This window comes from Acinonyx jubatus, chromosome C1 (assembly GCF_027475565.1).
Source record: "Acinonyx jubatus isolate Ajub_Pintada_27869175 chromosome C1, VMU_Ajub_asm_v1.0, whole genome shotgun sequence".
NCBI classification, from domain to species: domain Eukaryota; kingdom Metazoa; phylum Chordata; class Mammalia; order Carnivora; family Felidae; genus Acinonyx; species Acinonyx jubatus.
This window is the reverse complement of record NC_069381.1, coordinates 52,544,402-52,569,103: the sequence shown is the minus strand read 5'-3', so window position 1 is coordinate 52,569,103 and position 24,702 is coordinate 52,544,402. Positions and strand designations below refer to the sequence as shown.

The following is a 24,702-nucleotide window of genomic DNA, read 5'->3' as shown; positions in this document are numbered from 1 at the left end:
GGAGGGCCTAAAGCATGGTCAGTACCTCACGCTTTCAGCGATTACCCCACCAAACATACACTGAGAAAGTGCAGCGTATTTTATCCTCACAAAAATTCTAGGAGTAACAAATTATTATCCTCAAGTTACAGACCAAGAAGCCCTCTCAGAGTTTCCTGGCCTCCCTGAGGGCTCCCCGCGGACAAGACCGCAGTCAAGCACGCGTGACCACAATGCCTGTGCCCGTCCTACTCTGACAGGCAGAGGTCAAGGTCAACACCTGGACTCAGGCGACCACGCTCTCCCTGGAGACCTATGGCTGAGGTGAGTGCATGTCAACATGGAGGCGGCTCTTTCTCTGGGGGTCTGAAGCCTTCGCCTTGATCTCATGTTAGCACTGGTCTTGAGGCAGCCCTGCCGAGCCGGCAATAAAAAGGCAAACACTGCCTTTGGAAGTAAAGCTCAATGACCTCATTTAAAAGTAACATCTGTAACAATAAACAGGCTACAGTGAGACTATTAAAAGGGGAGCCAAGGAGAGCGAGAATGTTTTAAAAATAAATCAGAATTCATACAGTGCATGATACATTTAGTCTCCCCACAAAAGATCATTTTGGTTCCTTATAATCATTCCGCCACTAGAGTGTAAGTATCAGGCAAGGTTCCTCAAACCCTCCTGCTGAGAACTCCTTTGGCATCTGATTAAATTTCATCCATTATTCGGTACTAGCAGAAGATGATGGATATGATGGTAATGAGGACCCCAGGGCCCAGCAGCAATCTATCACTGTGGTGTGAACCCCAACTGGGCCCCTCTCTGACCAAGATGTGGAGGTGAATAGAGGCCTATTTTCCACACAGGCAACCCAGAGGCAGCTTCCCCCATTCCTAGAAGTTAGTGAGGTGTTGGGGCCACTGGATAACTTGGGCCGGGGTGCTGCATGCTTGCTCTTTCCTCAGAAATGCTGGACACTGTCCAGGAAAAGGCTGGGCATACGTCCAACCTGCCGGCCCATGATGCACAGTGTCAGGTTTTAGGCTATCAACGGGTAGGACCTGTATTCGTCTCAACTGCTCTGCACACCTAACTCAGACAGACACATGTGAAGGTGGCAGTAAATGGTTTCTTCTTCTCTGGAGCTTCTGCCCAATTGGAAGCTACTACAGTCTCTGAAATCCTCCAGCATCTTACCTCTCCCACCTTCTGGTTAGAGTAATTACTTTTCTGGGTAACTTTTCGCTCCTCCATCCCCAGAATCGGAGATCCTTGAGGACAAGTTCTGTATCAGAGTCACCTCTGTGCCTTGAGCAGAGATGCCCAGTTCTCTTCACATCAAGGTGCTCCCTCCGTGAGAGCTGCAGGGTTGAAGTGTGCAGCATACAGGCTGGGAGCCTTTGCTCAGAAGTACTCTTTCTCAGCCATCTGTGACACGTTTGTTTTAACCAACTCTCTTCTAATGCCAAATCCAATTAAAGATCGATATCGTGACTCAATCAATATAGAGCAAGGATAACGATAACGGTTGACACTCTGTTCTCCCAACACCACTGCCAGCATGACAGGCACAGAAATAGGTAATTAGAGAGAGAAAAAGTCTGCTTGTCTGATGATTTCGGGAGATGATACATGTCAAAATATATCAACTGTATGTTCCACTTGTGAAGTTTATGGCCTGTCAATTATGTCTCAATAAGGCTGATTTGATAATAAGACAGTGAGTTTACTGAGCATCATACAGACCAGTTTTACACACAGTGTGCCGATTTTCATAATTACTTTAGGAGTTTGTTATTATATCCATTTTACAGATGCTGAATGAACTTGCTCAAGGGCAGAGTCATGATTTGATCTAGGTGTGTCTGCCTCCAAAGCCACATGCTCTTTCCAGAGCATGACAGTGCCTCTATGAGGTCAGTGAATAGATGCTGAATGCATTGGCAATCAGCAGATTGAAAAGTCTCTTGAGAGGCAGAATATACAAATGTTGGTGTTTCTCAATCAAAATAACCAGCTGCATTAGTGTGTAAATATACAATGTGAATAAATTGCAATTAAGAAGGCACATGACAGAAAGGATAGGACAATGGCAAGAAGACTTAAGCTAATGTGAGCATTTAATCTTGTGAGAAAAAAACAAGTGGCTGAGCTGCTAAAACTGGCCCATGTCAGCTGAGCAGTCCAATGTCACGGGGTTCACCACTGACCCCACAGGCTGGCTTAGCTGGAAAAGGGCACAGACACATACTGTAGCTCAGAAGGCAGAGTCAAGCTAATTATAACACTCAGGACTCTGAGTGACACTAAGCCATTAAAAGCATATTTTAGAGAATAGAGTTTTTATGCCGCTGAGAAACTATATCACTGAGACCTCTTAGTTATTCTGTAGGTGTTCAACAGATTGGAGGGGTCTTTCACTGTCAGTTTGAATAAACATAAGAAAGCCCGTTGGACACAGGCCCAATGCTATTTTGCACTATTTAATTTGGGTTGGCACTTAGGAACTAGAAGAAAGATGCTGATAAATCAGAATGGACTGGGAATAGGAAGCCATGGATTTTGGTCCCATCTCTAAGACTGGCAAGCTCTCTGACCTTAAATCTACTCACTGTACAGCATCCAAAGGCATCTTTCTAAAATGCAAATCAAATCCCAACATTGCTTTGCTGAAAACCCTCCCAAGATTTCCAACTGTGCTACAACTCGCATTGCATCCAAAACTGATAAGGCCCTGCACCATCTGGCCCCTTCCTACTCTCCATACTCACTTTATATATACATATACACATATATATATGTGTATATGTATATATAAAGAGATATGTGTATACATATCTGTGTATATGTATATATAAAGAGATATATATATGTATATGTATATATATGTATATGCATATATATGTATATATAAAGAGAGAGAGAGAGAGAGAGAGAGAGAGAGAGAGAGAGAGAGAGAGAGAAAATGAATCTTAAGCAGGCTCCAGGCTCAGCGTGGCTTCAGCCCCATGACCCTGGGATCATGACCTTAGCCGAAATCAAGAGTCACTCAACTGACCCCACTCCAGGCGCCCCGCTCTAACCTCACTTTTACCCTCTTAAACTCACTACACTGTACGTCAAGAGCTACATCTCTCAGTTCGGCAAACGTGCCAAACTCTCCACACAAGGTGATCCTTAGCCTGGAAGAACTCTTTTACCGTCTTAGAGAGACCTTCCCTGACCGCCCCCCGCCCCCGCCCCCCCACCGCAATTATTATCCTCTCTCATAGCTCCCTGTATTTTCCTTATAGCAAAAGTTAGTAATGGTCAGTGTACTGATTTTGTGGCTATGTTTCAGGTCTCTCAGGCAGACTTGCCACAAGCTTTGTGAGGGCAGGAGCAGAGTCTAGAGCCAAGTTCATCACAGAGCCTGGTGCTTGCCTCGTTTTAGGAAGCACTGAGTCGCTAACTGCTAGATGAACCAGTGAATGATGGCCTTGGCCAAGGCTCTTCACCTCTGCCCCCACTGAACTCTCACAATGTCCTCATCTCTAGTCTCTACGTGATGGATTTGGACGAGGTATTTCCATAGATCCTTTAGAAACCAAAGAGAAGTAAGAAGGGTAACGAATGAGGGTCAATAGGAAGGAAGGAAGCGCAAAGATTTACAACTAGAAAGAGCAAATTTCTAACGGACTTTGATCAAGTTTATGCAAAAAAAAAAAAAAAGGAGGAAAAAATTAGTATTCTTACTTCCTAGTAACTTAGAATAACTTGGTAGTCAGTACTAAGAGATGATTATTATTGACCCAAGAGTAAGGAAAATGTCCAAATAGGACCAAGAAACATTTAGACAGAATGAGAGAGAAAATTCATATTGGCCTTTAACAAATGAGGGGGTTCCCGTGACAACTCCTTGTTCTTTAAAGGCAAGCTCTGTTCCCCAGGTCACTTTCTGTGTAGCTTTCAACAAATTTACTATTTTTCTCTCATAGTTCCTATGTTAATTCTAGCAAAGACAAATTCAAAATACCCAATGGCTTATTTTTCTTGAATCACAACACACAAATCGTTGTCGGAAAAGCAGCTAAAAAATGTTCCTTTCCAGGGTGTCTGGCAGGCTCAGTCGCACAGCATGCAATTCTTGATGTCAGGGTCGTGAGTTTGAGCCTCACGTTAGAGGTAGAGTTTACTTTAAGAAAAATGTGCCATTCCCCTTTATAGGAGTTCTTTATTTCCCATTTATTGAGTCTCAAGATTTGTCTGCATTCAGTGTAGTATGCTGTCTGTGGAGAATTCTAACATATGGGCTCCAGATCCCATGGCCCCCAAATATTTCCCTTCCAATTTCACCATCTACATCTGACCAATTCTTCCATCAGCTTCTCTAGTCAAAATGAAACCATGTCCCCAAACTCCTTGACTGCCCTTTTTAATGCTTAAACCACCAGGCTGATGAGAAATAGATGGATTACAAACTGCTTGTAGTTGGGCTGTGACTTTGGTTTTTCCTGATGGTATTATCCACCAAAGGTAGAAACACAAAGAAATTGCTCTGTAGTAGAAAGCTTGTTGCCTCCCACCTCAGGGAACTCTGGCCTTTCTGATGCCCAGCCCAACACTACTCAGCTAAACACACAAAGCTATCTACCTCCCACAGCTTGCCAAATATAAGATACAAGAGCTGTCCTAAATACACAAATGGCAGGCAGGCAGGCACACACACACACTTCCCCAAAAGACCAGAAATACAGAGCACATTTCAATAATATTCTGTGCAACAGCAATCATTTTGGAGGGGAATAAAACAAACATTTTTAGGACTCCAAACCAAATTTGTGGCATTATACCCTGTATCACACCTTCCAGTTCCTACTCCTAGCTCCCTTCTAGAGCATCATTTTACCACATATTCTGGAGGAGCCATATTTCATGGACCCTCAGACACTGTTTATATGTTCAGGAGTGGTAGGCATATTGAGTATTTGGTCATGTACCAGGCACTTTGCTAAGTCTTTTATACAGATTATCCCAGTTAATTCTCATTACAACCTTTTGAGGTAGGTTTAATTTAGCATTCAGGTAACCAAGGCATATAGAGGTTAATCTTTCAAGTGTCTGACAGCTAAGCAAGAGCCAAACAAGAGTTGAAGGCTTCCTGTGGAGCTTTACCAAAGAGATATTATTATTCCCATTTTAAGCTGAGCATATTCTGCCTCAGGAATGGAAGAGTGACCCTAAGCTCTGACCCCTGAATGGGCTCCAGGCCATGTAGCCCAGTGATTCTTCCACCACAATGACCATGCTAGTAAAAGGCCACTGCCAAACTTAATGACAGCTGACCCAGCTAATCCCACTGTATTTACTTCAGTCTAATATGAAGGAGAGAACATCCTCAAATCTCTGGTTCTGCTCCAAACTCACAGTTCCTTGTATCCATTCTAGGTTATCTACATAATGCAAAACTAACCATTCCACTCTGTCCTTGATTCGGTTAAGACAGCCTGGTCATGGGCTCAGAGAATCCAGAATAAACTTCTGGGGCAATCTAGGATCAGTGTAGGACTTACTACTCTATCCCCTTCCTTTTAATAGACCACACCCAGAGGACCCAAAGGACCAGGTGATCTCCAAACATTCATGGAAAGGGTAGGAGAAACTTTGAACAGAGTTCTCAAAGCCTAGCTGATTGTCACAATCAGCTTTTGCAACCTACGGATTCCCAAGCTTTACCAAGCCACCATTTTGAGTGGCCAGGTCTGGGCTGGGTTTTGTGACAAAGCACTCCAGGTGACTCTGATAACTGGAACAACTGGACCAAGACATGTAACTCCACTGTCCCATCTGTTTCCTTAGTTCTACTTTCTTCCTAGACTGACTGTCCTCAGCATATAAACATTTTCAAGTTTCCCTAACTTAAAAAACAATGAACTTTCCCTAACTTAAATGATTAGCAATAGCAGAAACAATAGAACACTTCCTTCATGCTATCTCTTCCCTAAGTTATCAGGGACCTTTCCCCTTGTTCGCAGCCAAACAACTTGGAAGAGTGAGTGATCTACGAAGATTCTCTGCTTCTTGCCGTCTCATTTATCCCTCATCTAGCCATTTTGCTTATGCCATGGCCATCTCTCGACTGCCCCCTCCCACTTTTCGATAACATGTAATAGTCTAGTCTGGTTTTCTTTTTCTTCCAGGCTAACTACACTTCCGTCCACTCTCCACAAAGCTCTCTGGCTTATGCTGCTTAAAAGTCTGTCAGCTTGTTGACTCCAAGCTAAAAAACAAATCAAAACCAAACCCAACTCCTCAGAGTAATATACAAGTGGTTAAAAACTAGCTTAGTGTTACCTTCACTTCCTGTTACTTACTCCCTCTTATACAATGATACTGATTGTGCTGGCTGCACTTTTTATAGTTTCTAAATGGGAAATGTACTGACCACATGCATATCACCAGGATAATTCCCGTTGTCTTTTGAGACTCAGCTCAATCTTAGAATCTGGGCTCAAGTGCTCCAGGGTACCTTTATCATTATAGCACTTAGCTGTATGGTAACTGTATTGTCTGTTGATCTTCTCCTTCCCTTCACTCCCCTCAATAAATACATATATACAACTGTTTTTAAGCTTTGAGAGTAAAAATTCTGTCTTGATTATCTTGGTGTCTGCCACAGAAACTAGCATATATAGATGCTACCTGAGAGAAGCTCTTTAGGAGGAAGTACAAGGAATGAGTCATAGGTTGGTTCTGGATCTCACGCTTTGGTGACATGTAAAATGAAGCTGCTGTTAACTGACACATGGAACATGGAGAGGGAAGAGGTTGGCTTGGAAGAGTCTAAGACATGGGTTTGATTTTAGACATAAAGAGTGTGAAATGTCAGTAGGCAGATCACAGGGATGGAAAAATCTCATCTTAAGCTGTCTATGGTAGGAAGCCCATTGGATTAGGAGTCAGGACACATAATGTTTAGTCATCTCAATACCAACAATTTGTTTGACTTTAGGTAGATCAATTGGGCCTGTTTCTCATCTATAAAATGGACTGGATACTTGTCTTTGGTATCCATGGTAAGAATAAGATGAAAACATGAGATGGTTTATGAGGTACTAAGAAGCAGAGCAGATTGATTTTCTTGTGTACATTGTGTGTTTGGACTCACCATAGTTAGTATCATGCAAATGTAGGATGATATTATTCATGCGCATAGTCTGTGTCATTCTATATACCTGGGATATTTATGTCTGATTTGCTGTGAAGCTAAAGAAACCAGCGCTACCTTGCAAGCAAATTACAACCACATTCTTTTCTTCACTAAGGTCCTGCAAAAGGCTTGGCTCTTCCATTATAAAAACAACAGCACAAAGAAAATCCTAGTCTCTCCTTCTCTCTTCCTTCCTTCCTTCCTTCCTTCCTTCCTTCCATTCATTCATTCATTCATCAAAAAGCATTTACTGTGTACCTGCTATGGGCAGGTCACTAGATCGGGAACTCAACGAATAAAAACTAAATGAAAAGGAGCAGAGGATCAGGTAAATATTCAAGATAAAAAATTCAATTTCTAAGAATGTACCGTAGAGTAAAATAATAAAGAAGAGTTGTAGCTGGGCCAACATGACTCTGAATGACAGCCCCCCGCCCCCAGCCTGCAAGCTCCCCCTGAGGTGGCTGAGGACTCCACTGAGACTGTATCTCAGCCCAACTTCTCCCACCGCTCAATCCCACTTCTTTCCTTTTCCTGCAGGCTGCCAGTCTCCATGAAGCGTGCCCCTAGTGAACCCAACCTGTACAACCGACAAGGAATTCTACCTATAAGAGTCAGGAAAGATGACAGAGAAGCTGGGCCCTGAGGAATGAGCAATATTTTACAAGTCGGAGAAGGCAGGCACTGTATTTTAGGATAAAAACAATAACATAAGCTAAAGTATGGAAGAGTGAGAGAGATTGGGGATTTGAAGAAATGAAAGTGATTCCCTGAGGGTAGAGGGAAGAGGAGGAGGAGGAAATGGAGATGAAAGGCCTCTACTTTATCTTACAGGTGAGTCATCAGAGGTTTTTGAGAAATGGAGTTACAGCGCAGATGTTTGCAAAATATCTATAGTGTACAGAATATATTGAAAAAGAGAATAAAAGCAGAGAAACCTAATGGGAGGTTTTTTATATTAATTCTGTATTTAATTCTATATTCTATATTAATTTCTATATTAACAGAAAGGTCTATGAAGATCTAAGTTTATTGTCATTAGCAATGGAGAAGACAAAGGGATTCAAGACATATCTTTGAACTATGGATTCTGAGCCAGGTTGCCCCTTCAGTGCAAAGGGGACAATGAGAACTACATCACAAGTCAGCATAATACCCAGGAAGAAGCACACATAGTAAATGCCTAGTGAGGGGTCTTGTACATAGTAAATGCTTAACAATATCCACTCACTCACACTCTCATTTGATCACCAACTCAAGAGGAATCTGTTAAAACCTGGAGAAGTACTAGGTAGAAAAAGGTGAGGAAGAATTCCCAGTGTGACCAGGATGGAGGTGGAACTAATTGTGATAGTGAGCCCAGACTGGGGAGAAGTTTAGAGAAAAGTGAGCTGTTTAATTTTTGAGGTAGCAGGGTGCCTGGGTGGCTCAGTCGCTTAAACATCTGACTCTGTTTCGGCTCAGGTCACAATCTCATGGTTTATGAGTTCGAGCCCCACGTCTGGCTCCAGGCTGACAGCGCAGAGCCTGCTTGAGGTTCTGTCTCTCCCTCTCTCTCTCTCTGCCCCTCCCCCTCTCACTCTGTCTCTCAAAAATAAATAAATAAACTTAAATAAATTTAATTTTTGAGGTAGCTACAGAATAATCACAGAGACATGTGTGTCTTAAATTTGGTTACTCAGTAAAAAAAAAAAACTCAAATAGGCCACAGCTGGAATGAGAGATTTGGAATATTTCATAGCATGTGGTAGGAGCCAAGGTGCTGGCTAAATTGAGAACATTTGGGGAGATAACATTTAGAAGTGAGGAAGGTGAGTAAGAGAGAACATGTGGGGACATCTACCTGAGGAAAAAGGAGCTTAAGAAGAAAAATGAAAAGGACTCAGAAGTAAACAGGTAAATGGTACAGAGTAATTTTATAGAAACCAAAGGATGACAGAACTTCAAAAAAGAAGTTTACCTGTCAACTACTACACAGGGGTCAAGGAAAACTGAAGAGGGGTCACCTGAAATCCCTCCAGGGGAACAATGATACAGTTAAAAAAAATTGGGACATTCTAAATGTTAAACTGGGGCAGACTGGTTAATTCAGGGATTTTTTTTTAAGTTTATTTATTTTATTTTGAGAGAGAGATAAAGAGGGGCAGAGAGAGAGAGAGAGAGAGAGAGAGAGAGAGAGAAAATCCCAAGCAGGCCCTGCACTGTCAACGCAGATCCTAATGTGAAGCTTTATCTTACAAACCATGAGATCATGACTTGAGCCAAAATCAAGGGTTGGACACTTAACCGACTAGGCCACCCAGGTGTCCCTACTTCAAGGATGTTATACAATCATTACCACCATGATCTAGAAGTATATTTATTCACATATATACAAAGAAATGCTCAGGATATATTTGTTAACTAAAACAAAAACAAAACCAGGCTGTATCCATTATGATATGTATTATGAGAGAAGATGCATATGAGAATATATGCGACTAATAAAATCTTCTGCAATCAGTATAAAAGGGTTGTTGTGACAAACTATAAGAAAGACTAGTCTTTGCAGTAGCACCCATTATAGGGCTGGAACTTGAAGGGGAATCAGTGAAGAAAAGAGGCCTCTGTATACTTAATTTTGTATATACGTGTACACACACATGTAAACTGAATCGCATAGCCTCAACAATCTGGATTTCTAAGTGACTGAATAGTTTTTTAATAGTATTTTTTTAATGTTTGCTTACTTTTGAGAGAGAGATAGAGAGAGAGTGGGGTGAGGGCAGAGAGAGTGGGGTGAGGGCAGAGAGAGAGGGAGACAGATGATCCAAAGTGGGCTGTGCACTGACAGCAGTGAGCCCTATGCGGGGCTTGACCCCACGAACCATGAAATCAGGACCTGAGCTGAAACTGGACGCTCAACTGACTGAGCCACCCAGGCACCTCTAGATTTCTAAGTGACTGAACAGTTTTTAGATGTTATGTGAATAATTATCACATCTCTTGTGACGCTAATGCAATCATGAAGCTCGGACAGTTAGGCATAAAAAGAAACGAGAAATTCCTAGTTTGATTTTTATTCTCTTATTTTAGGTTTTTAGATAGAACACAAGCTTTTCATTGCATTGGCATTAGCATACTGAACAGATAATTCCCATGGCATTTTAAAGAAGAGAGAGAGAAGCCTACAACACACAATCTTTGGCATTCACAGAAGGATGCAGTGAAGCCCCTGAAAGTGGCAACACAGGCCCTGGTGCCCACCTATGCCTCCGGCAGCATGTACCGCTGTAACCTGACTTACAGATGCCCTTACGCCCCGTGAATCCCGTTTCTCGATGGAGACTGCGACGCTACCAAGATCGAAGTTTGCAACTTCAAATGAGGTCTTTAAATCAAACACAATATAAAAAAAGTCCAGGCACTTTTTCTTTTGGCAAGAAAGACTAACTCCCCCTCTGCTCACACCTCAATTGCATAACTCAAGGGAGCAAGAGGCAACTTTCCTTGGACTCTTCAAATAAACTCTCTTTAGGGATCAGGCTACGCACAAGAAAATAGCTCAGCAGGAATTTAAAAAAAGAGAGAGACAGGGAGGGAGGGAGGGAGAGAAACTAGGGATAAAAGCAAGAAGGAATCTGAGCAAAACATTACCAGCACCATAATGTAATGCATGAACTGTCAAATGCTGGTTGCCTGAATGGAATCAGGGACAAGGAGTCAGTTTAGAAAGCAGAGATCTGGCAGGGGTAGGTTTAAGAAAAAGAATATACATGTGTGTCGGATGGATGGACACATGACCTAGTTTTGGCTAAATAAAGCTAAGAATGGTTTACAATTTTTGAGAGTCTGTTTCCAGCTAGTCTGAAAGGCAATATGAAACTGTGTTATCAATTAGGGACCCATTGACGGATTATATACAGTCTGAAAGGGCCCGAGGCTGGACATCTTACAGATGTAAATATCAGACATGCGATAGCCTATGAAGTCCATTAATTCTGCTCTGAAAAGGGGCATGAGCTGTAGAGGAGGAAAGGGGGGGGGCCTCTGAGGTCACCCTCCACCACCTACCACTCCTCTTAAATTACAAATGACTGCTCAAGAATGTGGACTTTGGGATGCAGCCACTGCTTGGTGGAATGTCACAAAACTTCAAATACAAGCAAGTCAGTTCTCAAATACCTGAATATTGCCAAAAACTGCTTGTAAATCTAGCTATGTCAACGGTGCCGAGAACAACTCTCCTTAGGGTAGTATGTTACACTTGAGTCATGCTTTTAGAAATATCAGAATTCAAGATCTGATCTTTAACCATACACCTCTGTCCTCACCATCTTCTTCCTCCCCTTCTTGATTTTTTAAACTCCCTCTCCCCTCACTAAGAACTACTGTAATGAAACAGAACTCTGTCAGGATTCCCAATTATGTGTTCAGAGGAGTTCTACTCTAAAACCTCAGTTACAGAAGATAATCTCAACATAACGAAGAGGTCTTCAATACTGCTTCCTCTGGCCTTTCTCTTGGCCAATGATCTTGCTTCCTAAGTCTCTTGAGAAAACAACATCATGAAGAATGGAATGCCCACTACCTTGATCATTATGAGCATCTCTGCACACTTGCTCTTCCTTCCCTCCTCTTATTAAGAATGAACACTGTGCTTTTGGACCCTCTCCTTGGAATCCCACTATCTCTTGCCTAATCAAGGAAAAGACTCCAGCAATTGTCACTCCTCTTGCTTCTGGGTCTTTAGCTTTCCTCTACTGGATCCTCCTCTTTGGCACACAACCATGCTATAACTCCTTTTAATTTAACACTCTCTTGACTCCACATGGCACTCCAGCTTCCCTTCCTTTCAGCAAGCCCTGGCAGTTCATGTACTTACTGTTTCCAGCTCCTCTCCATTTTTAAGAGCTCGAACTAACCAGGATCATCCTATCATTCTAGTCTACTGATCTACCAAACAGCCCTCATTCAAGTTCATTGACGACTCCCCCCCCCGCTAAATCCAAGGTCAGGTTTCTTAGCCTTCATCTTACTGGGCCTACTTAACCCAGTTGACCTCTCCTTGCTTCTTGAAATACTTTGTTCACTTGGCTTCAAGGAGATGGCTCTCTTGGTCTTCTACCAGATTGACTTCCTTTTCAAATTCCTTTACCACTTCCTCTTCATTTCAGTAAACTTTAAGCAGTAAAGTATCCCAAGACTCAGTCCTGGACTTCTTTTCCATTTTATCCACGGCTTCTTGCTGGATGACCTTTTTGGGTCTCATGATTTAAGTATTACCTATACACAATGAATCTCAAATTTCAGTCTCTAGTCTGACCCATTCCCCAGACTCCAGACTTGTATATCCAACTGCTTAGACAACATTTCTATGTGGATATTCTATTTTTTAATTAAAAAAATTTTTTTAGGGATGCCTGGGTGGCTCAGTCAGTTAAGTGGCCGACTTTGGCTCAGGTCATGATTTTGCCATTTGTGGGTTCATGCCCTGCATCAGGCTCTGTGCTTACAGCTCAGAGCCTGGAACCTGCTTCAGATTCTGTGTCTTCCTCTCTCTGCTCCTCCTCTGCTTGCACTCTCTCTCTCAAAAAATAAACACTAAAAATTTTCAAAAAAAATAAAATGAAAAAATTTTAAAAATATTCGTTTTTGAGAGAGAGAGAGAGAAAGAGAGAGAGAAAGAGAGAGAGAGAGAGAGAGAGAGAGAGAGAGAGAGAGAATCTGAAGCAAGCAGGAGAGGTGCAGAAGAGAGAGGGAGACAAAGAATCTGAAGCAGGCTCCAAAGTTCTGAGCTGTCAGCACAGAGCCCGATGCAAGGCTCAAACCCAGGAACTGTGAGATCATGACCTGAGCCAAAGTTGGACGCTTAACTGACTGAGCCACTCAGGCACCTCTCCATGTGGATATCTAATGCACATTTCAAACCCCACTTTTTTCAAACTGAAATGTTGATTCCTTGACTGTCACCAGTATTCTCTATCATAAAAAATGGCAACTGTCATTCTCATTGATAAGGCCAAATACCTTGGAAGTCCTTGCCAGATCTTCTCTTACTCTCTCACACACTCCCCACCCCATCTAATTAATCAGCAAATCCTAATGGTTCTATCTGCAAAACACATTCAGAATCCAACCACTTCTCACCACCTTCACTGTTACTGCACTATTAATGCTATGGCCACCTGCCACCTGGATTTTGGGATAACCTCTTAAATGGTCTCCCTGCTTCCACTTTTGCCTTGCTATTATGTATTCTTGCCACAGCAGTGATAAACCTTTTAACCTAAGCCAAGTCATGACTCTGCATAAACCCTTTGCTCCTTGCCCTCACCTCTCTCCACCAGGACCTCCTATCTTATTCGCAGCAAAATCTGAAGTCCTTATGAGGGCCAGTAAAGTAAGATCCTTGGTGATCTGGCCTGGCCCCAATTGCCTCTTTGGTCTCATCTTCTACTGTCAATCCTCACCCACTGAATCACACTTATAGTGGCCTTCTTGCTGTTACTGAGCACACTAAACATTCTCCTAACTCACACCCTTTGCCTGGGATACGTTTCCTCCAGTTATTCTTACGGTTTTTCAAGCCCACTTACTCAGATCTCACTGATGAGCACTTTTATAAAATAAGAAGACTCCTCCCTCCTCCCCCCCTCCCCTCCCCAGCCCAAAGTACCACTGTGTCTCATCCTTACATTGCTTTTCCTCCATAACATTCATCATCAGACATGTATATTTCCTTGTCCTTTTAAGATTTATGTCCCCCAGCTCCCAGAATATAAGCTTTTTGCTTCGTTTATAGCTGACCTAATACAAAGGAAAAGTGTTTACCCATAGAAGGTGCTCAATAGGTACACACTAGGACTATTAATGATGGAGATAGATCTTAACAATACACTCATTATTAGAAACAATGAAAACATGTAAAATAAGGCAATGAGGATGGAGCCCTGGCTGCAGCATCTTCCAGATCCTCCAAGGTCTGGCCCACTGAGGTGAGAGATCCTGGCAGAAGAGTGTTGTTCTGGCTCCCAAGGGAGCATGCACCACCCTTAGCCTGGCCCCAGCTTGCACTTTCTCAAGTCCCAGTCACCTAGCCAGGAGGGTAATGGAGTTTTGTTTAGAACCTTAGCACCATACTGAGGATCTACTATCAGATATGTATTATGAAAGGTACGGTCTACCAGAAAGGACTGAAAATAACACCGGAAAATAGTGTGTAATTCCTTATTGCTTTATTTTTTCCCTTGTTCTACAAAGCAACGCATGCTTAATTTAAAATTAAGAAAATTAATAAGGAAGTAAACATATCCCACTATTCCAGAACTAAGAGGTTAAGTATTAACATTTATGTGTGAGCCCTTCTGTATCTTATGTATATAAAGAAGTAATGAACTATATTTTTTCCTTATTAATTCAAACAGCCCACAAGTTAACATATATTGTAAAAATTTTTAACAAGATGTGTATTTCTGGGACACATTTATATCCGATCCTATTCAAAAAGTGCTAATTCAAACTCAAATCTTCAGACCCAGCAACATGTCTTGTGTTACTGAGCATATGGGAGGTAAAGAGGTAAGGAGTGAATCTGGAAACTAGAAAATGCAAGTTCCAGCTCTGTGCCCTGTGCCAGCTATGGAATCTTCCATAATTCATTTTCTCTGTCCACTCTATGCTCTTCCCTACTCTTTTTTTTTTTAATGGAAAATATTTTCAGTAAACTTTTTTAAGAATTAACCCCACTTGCTCCAAAAGGCCTCTGACCAAAAAAACCCAAAAACCCCAAAAAACAAAAAAAAACCCCAAAAACAAAACAAAAAACAAAAACAAACAACAACAACAAAAACCAAATCCATTATATATTGCTCTAGACAATATGTGCTTGGCATATTTAGGTTGATCATTTAATTTAGCCAGAAGCTGGAGTTTTAATATCCTTAAGCAACAGAAGGCTTATAGTTCTTCCTTTCCAGGCTTACTTAGATTACTTGGTTTGTGTATACAACAACTCCCAAAGACCACAACTCTCCCCACAGACCATGACTGGATGGGGTCCTAAAAGTAAATATTCTGTTCCTCTATCTTCTCTAGAGTTTTACATATCTGCAAGAGACCTGGAATTTGGGAAATACAGTTCTTCATGTTTAAGGATTAGATCCTTCATCTATCCAATAATAAGGGAAGCCTTAGAATCTCCTGAGCCTCAGATTTTTCTTTGGCAAAATCTGAGGATTGAAGCTGGTAGGTGATGTCTAAATTTTATTTCTAACTCTTAAAAGGGAAGCCTTTAGGTTCTGAAGCCCATCAACAAATGTACATAACAAGACAAATAGGGTGAGAAATATAGACTGGAATGCCAGGACAAGATAGCAGAGACACTATGTGCCTTTGGAACTATATATAACTATATACGCACAGGTACCCTAATAGTTATTACCACTGCATTTGAACAAAGCGCAACTTCGATATATAACATCCTGGCACCATTTCTTAGAAATGCTTCCTCATCATCCTTTCCAAAACACCAAAACAAATTAAAAATTGTAAATAGGGAATATAAATTCAGCACATTCTAATGCAAAGATGGGTCTCTAAAATAACCTTTAAAATAATGAGTGTAAAACTCCTAATAAATGAGACAACAGATTCAAGAGTCTAGCAAGGTATATGCCATATATATACTATACAGTAAACACTCAATACAGTTCAGCTGGATTTTCTTTTTCCTTTCCCTCTTCCAAGTGTCAACTTCCAGAAAGAAATATCCAATTTTAAGTATATGATATTTTCTGTTCAAATCTTAAGGGATAACATCTAAAGCAATACATTTATTCAGTGTGAATGTGGTGAAATACAGTTCACCTTTATAAGCCAAGAGATTACTGACCTGAATTTAAATCTCGTCCTGGATTGAAGGCCCGGCTATTAACAGTAGTAGAAAGTCGATCACAACTAATTGTTCTAGATACATTGGTGTTAAAGTTCCCATCAAATCTGAAACAATAGAATTAGCAATATTTACTTAGTCGTTATTAAATTCAGAAAAACCAACAAGATAATTCATACTGCATATGAACAGTAATAAACAGTATATTGTTTATTGTATTGTTTATTGTATATATCCAGCTCATAAACAGTAAATTGTGATTTAGATTTTAAATATTAAAAAATATCATTTCAGAACAATATGGGAAAAAACATCTGCTTCTAGGAGGCTTTAGAAGTCAAGTTCAATTCTAAGGAGATTAAAAAATAACAATCCTTTGACCCAATTCTCTCCCTAATGAATTTGAATGAGGCACTATTGATAAAATCATACAGAAAACAGATTTGACAAAATCAGACAATAATTTTAAAAATGCAGACTTAAGCTCTGATGTAATATATGAAACAATTCTTTAAATTATCTTATCTGAAAACCAGTGATCAAGAACAAAAATAGTGAGTAATGAAGGAGAAAGAACGTTTGGGGCTTAGGCAACATCTAGACCTGAATCCCTGCTCTGTTCAATTTTCCTGAACCTTGGTTTTCTTATCCAGGGAAGAAAATTAAAAAGAGAGAGAGAGAGAGAGAACAAAGTTCCTCTCCTGGTATAGAACACATAGTTTGTACCTTCTGGACTATAATATAAATAAAGTCAAAGCCTTTTTGATTTCCAGTGGTAGTTCAATGTTAGGGTTAGGGCTAGAACAATGTAAGTACTCCGGCTAGTTGCTGATCAATAAACACTAGTGTAATCAATGACTCATTTGCTACAGCAAACAGCAATCTGCAAGAAAATAAGAGGAAAATGTACCATCTCATTCACATACACTCCCTACAAGTTTTTATTCCCCCCATGAGTATTTTTAAGTGAACTTAATCCAGAAGTAACAAAAGCAAAAAACTTTGAATTTCTAAATAACTCATTTAGGATTTCATATACTGATAAGACTCATGAAATTTCTAAGAGTCCCCCCTCCAAACTAACTGAATCTGAAATTAGAGTTTTTAAAATGTTAAAATGTGTACGTACATCAATTTGTAAATGCCATTAATGAAATTCCATGAACACAGGTAGAGAAACTATATGACCCGGAAGAAACACTCCTAAAAATCAAGATCCACTCAATTATTCATGTGAACTTTGAGGATCTGTCGATCCCATTTCACAATATATAAGAATTATTACGTTAAACTGATTGTATAAGCAAGGGGACTAGGTCTTCACGTGGTGTGTTGGGTTCTAAAACAAAAGTTAAACAGTTTTGTTTGGATACATATCATCTCAAAGGAGAAAGTAACTGGATTTTAAGAGACCTTTAGTTCAGCCTCCAACCCAGTACAGAATTATATCTTATATCAACATTGTCAACTGTGGCTCCAAGGACACAGTTGCTTCACCAACGTGGTTGCTCTTCCTTGGACCTGCTCCAATTTGTCTAGACAAGAGACTGCTGCCTCAAAAGCCACAGATGGAGAGGAAAGAAGAAATTAATACATCGGCAGCTGCCTGTGTGCATGCGGGCAAAGCAACATAATCTCACTAGCCCTCTCTCGTAGCATTTCAACATCTGTGCCACAGGAGTGGCACTATACAAGGAACTCACCTGCTTGCCTTGCTCTAGATAGCCACATAAAATCTATTCCCTCACAAACTTTTTAATAAAAGACATGATAACGTTTTGGGCTCATGGGCTGGCTATACAGTCTCTATCACAACTGCTAAAACTCTGTCACTGTAGTGTGAAAGCAGCCAAAGAGCATTCACAAAGAAGGAGTATGGCTGTGTTCCAAAATACCTTAATTTTCAAAAACAGGCAGGGTGCCAGACTTGTTTCACCCCTGGCCCAGATCAGGGCAGTCCAGGAGAATTCTCTGTAATGATGACAATGTATTATTTTTGCAGTGTCCCTATGGTAGCTACATGTGGTTGCTGAGCATTTGAAATGTGCCTAATGTAACTTAAACACTAAATTTTTAAAGATTTTAATTCCAGTTAACATATGAAATTTTCTATTGTATAATCACTGAGTAGTGGCTACCATTTTGGACAAGTGCAATTATCGAAGTTTCTCTTGATTATTTACCCAGTCTTCCTTCAAGTCTTTATTCACTTATTATTTTCCCAGAAAGTCCTGTCCTAACTGTGGATGGTTTCTCATTCTATGCCAAGTGCCTCCATCTTATCTCAAAGCATGTGCCATAATTAAAAAAAAATATTCTATTTCAGAGAAAGAGAGAGGGCACAAGCTCATTATAACGAGCAAATTATCTTATTTTTAATTTTTATTTTTTTGCCTTTTCCATATATCAAATAAAGACAGGTCAAGTTAGAGGTGAGATGCCAAAGGTTTTGGTATGGAAGGCTTCTTGTGTAAATCCTACCACATGGCACTTGAACTCCCAATTCTTTCTAAAACCTTTTCACATATCTGAGAAGTCTTAGTTCCCCCAATGGGACTCTAAGTTACTTGAGGATTTGTATTTCTCTCTCAGGTCTAACACACTGCTGGCAATGTGTGGTATTCCATAGATTCTTATTGGTGACAAATGAGGAAGGGCAGAGAGGTAGTCACTGGAAAGCTCTGGGTATTTTACCCAGTCATACTCATGGAACATCTATGATGAACAAGGCACTGCCACTGTGGCAAAGCATGGTTATGTCATGGTCAGCAGCATGGACTTGAGCAGTAACCAGACCTGCACTGGACTTTGCATTTAAATTCCATCTTGCACATAACTTACGTTTTCTAAGCCTCTGTTTTTCTCATCTGTAAAATGGTGATAACAATAGCACCTATTTCATAAGGTTGTGTTAAGAATTAAATCAGAAAATGGCTCTTAAAAGCCTGTCACATAGTGAGCATTTAATAAGTAATAAGAACTACGAATGGATGGGTTAGTAATGGTAACAGCAGCTACTAAGTGTTCATCATATGTCAGGCATATTCCAAGTATTTCACACGGATAAACTCAATGTGATCCTCACAAAGCCTAGGAAAAGTACTATTATCATCTCCATTTGAATGCCTGGAAACTGAGGCACAGAAATGTTAAATCAAGAAGCCCAAGGTCGCAGCTGGGAAGCAAACAGAACCAAGATGTAAACATACACTTGAGCTCTCCTTCATAATGAATATGTTACAACATAGCTCAATAAATCAACAAATAAATCATCCTTGACATTATCTAAAATAGCTGAAGTAGAATTCAATTCTCTCAGAGGAAAAGGTTACTCTGAAAGATTGTAGGGCATAGGGGAAATCTTTGCTTTTTACTTAATAGAAAATGACAGTGGCTAAACATAAGGCTTCACAATGCATAGCTACAGAGAAAGAGTTCTCTACTCACAAAGATAAGGATTTAGAGGAAAAGGAAGAAAATATTCAAGGCAGGTGTTCTTTACTAATTGTTGATAAAGTGAATGCTCACTACTGGCATAGCTATGAAATTGGCCATTAGGGAGTTGTTTTTTATTATTTCATTCTAGAAAAGCCTCAAGTTCCCCTCCCAAATCCGAGGGGTTTCAAGAGAGTCAGTGGATAGGAGAGCCAGCATGTACATTCCTTGCACAGAGAAGAGATACAGCAGACCTGGTGCCAGCTCAAACCAGTTTTCTCCTTTTCCTGGTACTAAACTCCTCTGAAAGAAAGACCCTGGCATTCTGAGAACCTTGAACAAATGGCTTATGTACAACAAAGGTAATAGAATGAAGACAATACCAAGAAAAAAAACTGCACCAAATTCTGAAAATTCTCAGGGCAGTTAACATAGGATGCACAATGCCACAACTGTAGTTTTACTGTAAATGTGGACAAGACGTAACACTGAAACACAGCTCAGGAAAGCCCCAACTGATGTGTGCAAACACACAGGCTTCCAGAGACCAAACCTGATCCAGACCTGATCCAATAAAATGTAAAATACCTGAAGAAGTTCTTTTCTCTGAAGGAATCCATAGAACAATCCTGATGTCTTAGCAGTAAATAACCACCTTGCAGGAGAACCCCAGCCAGAGGGCAATCTGACTTGCGTCTTGTTCGCTCAAGGACAAGAGGGTTCTGAAAGTTTAGCAGGAAGGGATGAACAGCTTGTTACCTCATTTTGGAACGTGATTTAATTCTTGCTCCCTGGGTAACCTGAATGAAGTGAATGCTGGTGGTTTTAAGTTAATTTTCTCCTAGTAAGCCCCCACATTCTGATATTTAAAGAATTCAGAGACCTGTCAACCACTCTCTTTCCTCCTGCTTCCTGCTGGATGCTATTCTTTAAGTGGTAACAGTCTCTCAATAGTCTCAGTTGTCTTGAGTTCCTTCACATGTGCTGAACCTCAACCATAGAGCATGCACTCCCCAGCTGGGTTAACACTGAAGTGCCCAGAAATAAACCTCACTCTGCTTCTGTCTCTGCCTAGACTGCTGACCTGCCAGTCAGGTAAGGAAGCAGGTGTCAACAGGGGGCTTAGAGATACAGGAGAACGGTGTGTCCCGAGCTGCTGAGCCAGCTAGGAGAAAAAGCAAGAGCAAAAACCCTGTGATTATCTCTTCACCCTCCACTCGCCCACACTCACTAGTATCTTCTCTTCTGGACTCCAGATTCCTCCTGGACTCTAAACACAGGAGTAAAACATGCTTGGCCGTTATATTAGCCACCTCCAGATCCCAGAGAAACAGTTGCCTTGACTACGATGGGAATGCATTTTATGCACCTGTGCCTCTTGTAAATTCTATTTATAAAAAGAAACATACTATTCACCCTGATTTGGGGACTATGAGAAACATAAAGTTACTGCTTACAATACTTTATAGAAACATGTCAGTTAGCTTAAGGGTTACCTACAAGATTTTTCATTGAGAAGTATATTAGCTGCCAGTCACATTTATAGTATTCCAGCTTTATGGAAAAGGTCAAGTACTGGTAAAATCATAGATTTTCGTATAAAATGAGCAGGGCAATTCAACTTTATATCTGTACTTTAAAAAAGGAATTTATAATAAGAGAATGATCCTATCTAAATCTCCTATAGACCCTCACTTGAAAAAAAGGAGATATTGGATTATGACTGCTTTCTATACTTATTTTCATAAGATAAAACCAGCGCCTGAAATTTAGTTTCAAATAATTCTATCTTTCCTATGCCTGTAAGTTTGAAAAGGAAAGAAAAAAAAAAACTTCCTTCTGGATTTACTTTCATGAACAACTGATCGAAACTGCATCCCGAGGGAGAAAACAGAACTGTGACTCCCACTTTGATCTCTTCCCCATGGAGAAATTCACTCCCTGCCTGGCTTGCAAGATGTTCATTTGATTGACGTTTGCTCTGATGTGCAAACTGCTTTGAACTTCAGACATTTAATTCCCATCAGGCTGCAGTCATTTTTATTCTCCTTCAACAGGATTTACAAGCAGGAGATCAGCAAATGTAGAAGATAAAATAAATTTGCAGAAGCTTTGAATCTTACATCAAAACAGTGTTCAAGTGAGTTCCAATTGGATTTCATTCAGCCACGATTCACAGTGTAAATCAACTTTTCAGTGGAGTCCCAGTTTAGAAAGAAAAAGATATAAAGGAGAGAGACACATACACCAGTTGGGATTTACTTCCTGAGTCTCTTTTTTGGTCTTTGTTTAAATTTCCTATGGAAGGTGATTTGCCAGGCAAATCACTCAGAACCCTGGGTTTTCCTCAACATTTCCAAGGAAGCCTGCCCAATTTATCACTTTGCACACAAAAACCACACCCACAGTGTGGATTCCCAGGGTGGTGGTGAAATGCGGTATTGCTCACGGACACATTTTTAAGGCAGTAATTGAAAAAGCAAATACCCGAGGATCTCTCAGAAGAGCCAGGCTCAAACTGCCAGTTGAGTCCATTAACAAAGCAACTATGATGACAGCTAATGGGCTAGGGAATGTTTTTTACTTGTTTGCTTGTTTTTAATCACTGCTAAAATGCCGAGACAGGTGCAAAAGGTTAAAAACAAAAAATCCCACTATTTCTTCCTGAAGTAGAATCTGGTATTGGATCAGAAGCAGGTGGAACAGACACAGTGAGGCTGCCAATGAATCGACAACACAAGGCTGGCCCTTGCTGCTAGGGCTGTTCAACCACCAAGCTCCACTTTAGGAAGAGCACACATCTTTCTGGTAAGCACGGGAGGCAAAATCCCTTGACCGGTAAGCAGCTGTCAGAGTCTCTCAAAGACCGTCTGGACCCTGGGAAGTGACCATGTCTTCCAGACCCCTTGGTCCTAGTAACAACCTAACAGTGTCTGGTCTGCCATGATAGGGAGACATCATTTCGCCTCCATCCAAACAGGTTCCTGCTCATTCTTTCTGGGAAGTGTCTGCTCTCCAAATATTTGAGCAACACCAGTTGAAAAGAATTAAACAAGAACCCCCTTATCTTCCACTTAACCACCCATGAGAATAAAGTTAAACAAAGAGAGAGCTAAGATAAAAATCAAACATCTGCACTGGCAAATATTTAAACTCTATGAATGGTAGAAGAAAGGGGTAAGAGTAGGATCACTTCAAAAAGGAACTATCACATTTATAAAGTAAATGATACTTGAACGCCCCCAACCGAGTTTACTTATTCAAACACCTAAATTAATGGGCAAACTGAAAAGCTGTCAAATAACGTGTAATCATGGTCCGAGAAATGGTTTTTCCTTCCATCTCTGCAGAGATTGGAGAGATAAGTCACATTCTTTTTGTTCTTATCAGTATTAAGGATTAAACCTTCAGGTTTCAGCAACTCAGCCACAGCAGAAACATGGCCAGTGTCAAACACCCTTGCAAGGTAAGGCTTGCAGAGCAACAAAGTCTCTCTTTCTCTATGAAAGTCTAACTATCATACAAACCAGGCCCATTTCTTTTTCACCATTTTCCCACCACAACAGATCGCTGAGAGAAGGCCCTGCTGTGATTGTATGTCTCCTGGCTAGATTCAAAATGGCAGTATTATTCATTTAATCCACTTTCTCATGCAAGCTTGAAAAATTGCACAGGTGACATCTAGGGGAATTGGAAGTGGATCCATGACCACATTAAACATTTATCCTTATCTTCCTCATCACCAGGTTGTTGCAGGGGTGCATGAAGAAGAAAGAAGGGAACCTGGAGGAAAAAAAAACAAACCCCACCCCCCCCCCAAAAAAAAAAACCCAAAACACAAGCAGGTGGACACAGGCCTGGTGGGACCCAAAGGTTCCCTTCGTGCTATTCTGCAGCCCATGTCCATCCTGCCAACTTGACCTCCAAGAAGGGCTTAAGTTGCTGTACATTTATTTATACACTTCCCTCCCTTGCTAAGAAGACACAAAGAGAGAGCCTTTCCTGTGTTTATCCCCAGAGCCTGTGGCCCAGAGTTGGCTGTGAAGAGCAAGATATTAGTTAATAAATGTCTGCTGGATGAATAAATGCAGGAAACCTAAGAGGTGGAGACTTCCTGGGACTAGAGATTGGAAATTTGTGTGCTTTCTTCCTTTGTAAATAGCAGACAACTGTGAGTGGTAGGACACAGACATCAAAGAGAAGCACTAAGAATCTCCAAGTTAGCAGATGACCTTGTAGATGAACTGGCCTAATCTCTCAGGCACATGGGCCCTGAAGAGGGAAGAGGCCTGTCCAAGTCTCCCTGTGAAAGAAACAGGAAATGTAAGATGTGGAATACTTAGGACTGTGTCCTCAAAAAGAACTACTGACATGATATCAGTAAGTTAATAAAGCTATGTGTGTGCATCACCTTATTAGGAAAGTAGGGTCCCCCCAAACAGATTTTAGAATGGTTTTTAAATCTTGGCGTTCTTTGAAGACACGGTGATATTTTTGCACAATAAACATATAAAAAGCCCAAGGAAAACTTCTAGTCCTTTGTTATCACAGGGTTCATTTCTTAAAGCTAGTAGAGTCCACTAGCTAGTTTCTTTTAGAGATGAGATTTTCTAAAAAGGAAGGAGACAAGGAAGAAAAGAAAATCACAGGATCAACTCTCTCCCTAAAATCCGCAAAAGGCCACTGGTGAAGGTCAGTATTCTAAGCAGAGTGGCAGGTCTCCCTTCTTTTAGTAAAGGTCACACAAGGAAAACTCCAGAAAGCAGGACTTTCAGCAGACCCAGATGCAGGTATGCTTTCTGCTGGGAGGATGTTCATCAACAGTCCTAAATGTACAGGTACCTATCCCCCTGCCGCCACCACCACCACACACATGGACGGAAAGGACATAAATTACCGCAGGAACACGGTTTTAACACTAAGAAACAAACTAACCAGACTATGGGAGATTTACATTCAGCCAATTTAGAAACTTCAGAGGGTCATAAAACAGCCTCTAGTGAAATTCTAAGAAGGAAAACATAGTTTAGCATTTCAATTGGCAGCTAAACCATTCTAATTTTACCACAGGTCAAAATATTGTCATTTAAAAAAATGATGTCAGGGGCGCCTGGGTGGCTCAGTCAGTTAAGCATCTGACTTTGGTTCAGGTCATGATTTCACGGTTCCTGAGTTCGAGCCCTGCATTGGAGACTCTGCTGTCAGTGCAGAGCCCACTTTGGATCCTTGGTC

The 24,702-nt window shown here is 40.9% G+C and overlaps 1 protein-coding gene across 2 annotated transcripts in view; it reads right to left on the bottom strand.

The window, feature by feature from the left end:
* The window catches only part of CACHD1 (cache domain containing 1), a 208,511-nt gene that overhangs the window by 58,995 nt on the left and 124,814 nt on the right, over positions 1-24,702 (bottom strand). Inside the window, exons 1-2 of one of the 2 annotated variants that reach the window (XM_027058992.2) lie at positions 20,059-23,224; positions 16,036-16,142 (exon numbers count right to left, since the gene is read on the bottom strand). In XM_027058992.2, the coding sequence (XP_026914793.2) occupies positions 16,036-16,142; positions 20,059-20,090 (139 nt within the window). In that variant the 5' untranslated portion in view covers positions 20,091-23,224. Of the gene's footprint in view, positions 1-16,035; positions 16,143-20,058; positions 23,225-24,702 lie in introns of those variants that run through there. The other variant, XM_027058991.2, reaches the window with a different exon arrangement.